The 5,804-nt window shown below is 41.5% G+C and overlaps 1 protein-coding gene across 2 annotated transcripts; it reads left to right on the forward strand.

Moving 5' to 3' along the window:
* The first annotated feature begins 850 nt into the window (after positions 1-850).
* On the forward strand, positions 851-5,804 carry LOC101757766 (protein PHR1-LIKE 2). Of its 2 annotated transcripts, none has more exons than XM_014804789.2 (6): positions 851-1,334; positions 2,942-3,018; positions 3,110-3,164; positions 4,291-4,360; positions 4,483-4,549; positions 5,192-5,804. In XM_014804789.2, the coding sequence occupies exons 1-6, from the start codon at positions 1,139-1,141 to the stop codon at positions 5,504-5,506; spliced, it is 780 nt and encodes a 259-aa protein (XP_014660275.1). In that variant the 5' UTR covers positions 851-1,138; the 3' UTR covers positions 5,507-5,804. The 2 variants fall into 2 exon arrangements, with proteins under 2 accessions (XP_014660275.1, XP_004956514.1); XM_004956457.3 differs by having other exon boundaries at positions 855-1,334; positions 4,480-4,549.

Here is a 5,804-nt window from a genome sequence, read left to right on the forward strand (position 1 = left end):
CTCCAACACAACACAATTGCAATATAATGTTCTCGGTTAACATCAAACAAGAATGTAAATAGAAATAGGATCTGCATACGCATGTTTTCTAAGGGGTGCATACGCAATTACGCATGTTTTCATGAACAATAAACTAAGCCTTTTTAGCAAATGACTATCCATTAAATACTTAATGGTTTTGGGGGCCTCGAGGCCCAACCTTATCGGCCGAGGATAAGCCCAAGATGGGTAACTTTTTCTACCCAGGCTAAAGTTCAACCCGGCCCAACATCGAGATCAATCGACCCGAGTACTAATGGAACGCCATCTATATTTCTTTATCCGGAAACATGATGACGTCTGGATTTAGACATGAGCATGTGCAAGACAATATTTTGCAAGCAAGGAACAAAAGAAAACGGAAAAAGAAAACCCTAAACAATTGGAGAGGAGGCACCCATCAGTCTCTGTTCAGGTTGAGCCCTCGCATGTGCCGTCATCCACTAGCTCTTATTTTAAGAATTAATAGATCTGACTATTAATTATTTGAGCCCAATTGCCAATTTGGCGTCACCAAACAGCAGAGTAGGAGGAGTGAGAAGCACAAGTACAAAAAGCCAAAAGGGTGATGAAATTTCCATGCCCCAATGATTGTGCAGTCACCAACAACTCAGGATTTCATTCTACTCCAATCAAACGAGATAAAGAAATCATTTTTAAACGCTGTGTTGTTCATGTCTTTGAGATGATGATGGCTCTACTGACTAACCAGATATTTAAGTCACATGTAATTTTCCATCACCAGTGGCAGAAAAGGACATTGCTCTGCACTAACCAGCATCATTACGGCAATAAGCCAATAATGTAATGCGAGCCTTCCAGCTCCAGCCACCAGAACTTCACAATTCACGAGAAGGAAGAGGGGGGAGAGAGAGAGAGGGAACAGGGGGGGAGAGAGGAATCGCTGCCAGTGGAAAGTGGCAGGAGCAGCAGAGAAGCACGAACTAGCAAGAAAGGGGAGAGAGAAAGCCGAGGGACTTTTCCTTGGATTGGATCCTTCGCTTTTGCTGCGGAGGAGGGAGGAGAAGAAGGCCCTGTCTCTCCTCTTTCTGCTGCTGCGGAGAGCAGCAGGAGTCAGGAGGGAGCAGAGGAGGAGGAGATGTTCCCGCCTGGCCTGATCCACCACCGCCCAGACGGCCCCGCGCCCGGCGACGGGGCACCGCGCTCCGGCCCCGGCGGCGGCCCGGGCGGGCCGAGCCTGGTGTTGACGGCAGACCCCAAGCCGAGACTGCGGTGGACGGCCGACCTGCACGAGCGCTTCGTGGACGCTGTCGCCCAGCTCGGCGGGCCCGAGAGTGAGCCGCCCTCTCCCTCCTCCCTGTCTCTCCTTGGCATTGGAAAGCAATGCGTGGATGTTTTGTTGGTGCTTCCATGGGTGGGCTCCTTGGTCTTGGCGAGGTTTTTACTGGTATGGGATTGAGGATTTGGGCGGGATTGGGGCTCTTCCCGCTGAAATTATCGGAAAGATGGGATCTTTCCTTCATCAAGTTAGAAGCAATGCATCAGTGCATTCCGCTTCGGATGTCAGATTTAGCGGTAGGATTGTTCTTGTTTTGAGAAAGGTAGGATTGTATTGGGGGCGTGCATGGAGGAGTTTTATCTGCTTTCATGCTTTGGAGCTGGGATGCAGTGATAATCTTGAGGGATGTGTGATTCATTTCTGCTGCATTTGGGGAAGTTGGGTCCTCTCATTGTCCGAATTCAAAAGGCATTATGGCGAAGTATGGTGACCTGTCTTCATGAAGTTTTGATGGCAATCTTATGAGGCTGGCAGTGTGGATTTATAACTAAATGCTGCCACTGGAAGTTGATCTGTGGGGACTAGCAGAAAGCTGGTACCTTTTCTCTCATTACATTTTAGTAAGTGCAAGCTTGGCTCTTGCATATTTGCGTCTATAGGAGTCTTTTCTATTTAAGATTTCAGACCATGAGGAGTTGGGTTGTGATTGTTTGCTATGACTTGAATTAAGTTTATGCATTTCACAGTTAGTGCTTAGGTTTTGCTTTCTGTTCCAAAGCCTGGATTTGAGCATAGCTTGATCTGGAAAAAAAAATCCAAAGGGTTTTCATTAATGGTTCTCAATTTCAGCATACCTGCAGTGGACTGCACAGACTGATCTGAAAAAATTCCAAATGGTTCAAGTGAATTCCTGGAACTAGTTTGTTCTGATTGAAAGGTTGCTGTTCCAAAAGTAACCTATCATTATTATGTTCACAATGCATCTTTTTAGATATAGCATAAGTGAGAAATGACACTTTTTTGCAGATATTCTAGTTTAGTTTGGACCTCAGATTATTTCTTTCTGCGGCATTGTCTAACTGAAATGTTACCTGCATGAAGTAGAGGGTGTTCTTTTATCTGGAAAAAAAATGCTTCTTATTCTTTGATGTAACACTAGTCCTTGTTTGATTTGTGTAAGTAGTGTGCAATTAAGGCCTACGATTTCAGTTTCTTGTTGTTTGTGACTGTTTATTTGTCAAAACATTTGCAAGCTAGACTTTTCACCAATGCCTTTTGTGTTTTTTTGTTTCCATGCCGTTTCTTGCACCAAATTGGCCGGTAAATTGAGCTATAGATGCCAAACATTCAAAACTAACTCTTGTCTTGTTGATAATAAAATGAGATGCTAGGAAAGTATGAGTCAAAATATGTTCCAATCAATGGTTTTACTATTTTTTTTAGTAGTCACCAGTATCACTAACCTATACCAAAATTATCGCCATCCATTTGCATGTCAAATTGTCACTCCCAGTCACAGTCCAACCATCTTAGCACCTTACTAGATTTCCATATTGCTATTTGCCAATTGTTGTTACTGAACTATTAGAACAACTAATACATGTTCGAGTGCCTTATGTGAGTATGTTTATTAGATGAGTTACTGAATTAGTATTCTTGCAGAAGCGACACCAAAAACTATCTTGAGGACAATGGGTGTCAAGGGGCTTACGCTTTTCCACCTGAAGAGCCATCTTCAGGTACATAGGCAATAGGCATGCTTACATGTTTTTGAGGAAGTCTGAAATGCAGCATGTTTCAATAGTTGGCTTATTTATTTTTTGTGACCAGAAATACAGACTAGGCAAACAATCTGGTAAAGAGGGGTCAGAGCAATCTAAAGATGGTAAGTTGTGTAAAGCAATTTGCTTCTCTCCCTTTCTACTACATTCCATGTCATCCTTTGATGTCTTCAAATCTTTTACGTTGTTAAGTGCATTCTGAAGTCAGCACAGTTTGTATTTACATGTAAATTTTTTGAACACCTGGATGCATCTTTATTATGGTTCTGTTTGGTTGATGGTCTTGCTGTGTTAGCTTCCTCATTATTACGATGAACCAATATACCATTCGTTTGAGTATACACTTTATAGTTTTCATGGGATGTATTTATTTATTATATGTTTTTGTCAATCTAAGTTTAGTCCACATAAATTGTAGTGAGCATGTCCCAAGGAACCGCTTCGCGGCAACTTTTAAAATTGTTTTGTTTTTTTAAGTGTTCTGCAATCTATGTGTGGCTACCTATGTACCATTTCCTGCTAACAATGGACAGAATTATGGGGAGTGAAAAGGAATCTCTAGTATATGGCAAGGTTCGTTTTATGGTCAGTTGTTGAACATTTTCTCGTAAGTTACATATGAAATAGAGAAAATATGAACAGGGACTATAGCGGTTAAATACATCAAATCTGCCATGTGGTCATGCCTCTTCTAATTTAACTGGGGCTTGGCCTCAAAGAGAAAAAAGCAAGCTGGACTTGTTATCTTTCATCTAAAATTCAGTCTGCAGCTATGCTTCTGATGTAATCACCACATTGTAGACATGCATAGAAGTTTCCAATTGCTTCCACATACATGCAATAAAAGAGAGGGGGGAAAAACTTTAGACCATATCATTCTTGGGTGGCACTAATACCTATTTGTGAGTGCCTGCTGTCCTGCATTTTTCACCTGAAATTATATTCTCTTTACAAAATTTTTAGTATGGTTTGTATTCATGAAATTAAAAAATAGCACTGCTAATTCACAAGGAGTAATCATCATAATATTGTATGATTGTCTACTGTCAAGCACAAGTAACTAATAAAATGGGGAATACCTAGTGAAAACCCATGTATATCTTATGTGAAATGGTATGTAACTGCTTACCATATGTTCTTGTGTTATCTGTTTTTCTGCGTCAAAAAGTAAAGCTGGTTCTTTTGCTAACTTTGACCTCTGTTTTTGGATTATTTTCCCCCAAATTGCAGCATCCTATCTTCTAGATGCTCAAAGTGGAATGAGTGTATCCCCTAGAGTTGCTGCCCAGGATGTGAAAGAGTACGCTTCATCAGCTACTCTACAGTTTACTCTTGTTCTTTTTGGTAGACTGTACTGCTAGAATAATTACTTTCGTTGTGATATTTGAAAGAGTTAACTGAGACAATTACTTGCTGCAGAAGTCAAGAAGTCAAAGAGGCACTGAGAGCGCAGATGGAAGTGCAACGCAGACTGCATGAACAAGTGGAGGTAATTCTGACTGCTTGTTCTATTGTGCTCTTGAGTGTAACCGCTTGAATGCTGTAAGGCAACAAAATGCCACTTTAATATTTCCTGCAATAGTTTTGATTTTAACAGTCATTGATTTAAGACATGAAGCTTGGGCTATAATTTATTGGCATATTATCTATGTGAATGATGTGGAATTCTGAGCACTGTTTTATGTTGTGTTTTTTAATTCACTGTAAAAAGATGAGCTGCATTTTGGTTTCAGTTACGAGGACCATCCCCTAATAGAATGGGATATTGAAAGTTTCCGTAAGACTCTGAACTCTTGGCTGAAGGCTGAATTGCTAAAGAATGTTTTCAGTTTTGCTACCCTATGTTTAGACAATACAGTGGCGTCCGAAAAATATAACTGAACCCTGTGATAACCAATGATGATCTTATAAGCTGATCTTAACTTAAGCATTGTAAACAGCAGGTCCTTCAGAAATTCTGCTGTTAACTGCATGTTAGATGCATGTGTTTGTTACCCATTCCTGCAATTGTGCTTCTTAAAATTTAAAGGCATTTCAAGAACGTCAAGTTACATCATGAACTAATTGCCTTGTCCTAAACGTCATATAGTTAAAAACAGAACGAGTATTTGACTGGTTTTCCTGTGGCCAGGTCCAGAAGCGTGTGCAGATCAGAATGGAAGCGCTTCAGAAGTACATTGATAGTATTCTGGAGAGTGCATGCAAGATGGTCACTGAGCAGTTCGCCTCAAGTGGCTTCAGCATCTCCGACCCTGATCTCCCAGAGATATCCCCTGGTGGGGTTATGTGTGGCCCCACAGACACGTTGAGCTCTTCTGTCTTCAACCAGCTCTCTGTCAGTTCAATTGACTCGCACAGTCCAGGAGGCAAGCCTTCTCCCTCGGGCATCGAAGGACCACCAATGCTCCTCCAGAAGTCGCCTGAGCTCAAACGAAGGTCCTCTTGAGCTGTGTTGACAAAATCTGAGGGTATTTCTGGCTTCCTTGTCTTTGGTAGTAATGTCAAATGTCGTCGTGACAAGGGAAATGATGGTCTAATCTTGTAGTAGCTGACTTGTTCTCTTGTTAGTGCCTGCCAGAGTGCCAGGTAGCAGGGTCTGCTCTTTTATTTGATCAATCAAAAGAAACCTATGTTCATATGAACTACCTGAAGTGCTAGAACAAGTGTCTTTCCTGATATCATTACTGTCATGAGATTATGGTTCTAACGAACTTAGCACACTTGAAAGGTTGACTCATGTGGCA

The sequence above is a fragment of the Setaria italica genome, chromosome II (genome assembly GCF_000263155.2).
Source record: "Setaria italica strain Yugu1 chromosome II, Setaria_italica_v2.0, whole genome shotgun sequence".
Lineage (NCBI taxonomy): Eukaryota > Viridiplantae > Streptophyta > Magnoliopsida > Poales > Poaceae > Setaria > Setaria italica.

Bases quoted from the DNA above. Each gene is read 5' to 3' on its own strand.
- LOC101757766 (XM_004956457.3), top strand. From the start codon at position 1,139: ATGTTCCCGCCTGGCCTGATCCACCACCGCCCAGACGGCCCCGCGCCC. The intron at 3,019-3,109 runs GTACATAGGCAA...TTTTGTGACCAG, and splicing joins ACCTGAAGAGCCATCTTCAG to AAATACAGACTAGGCAAACA. The intron at 4,361-4,479 runs GTACGCTTCATC...TACTTGCTGCAG, and splicing joins GCTGCCCAGGATGTGAAAGA to AAGTCAAGAAGTCAAAGAGG.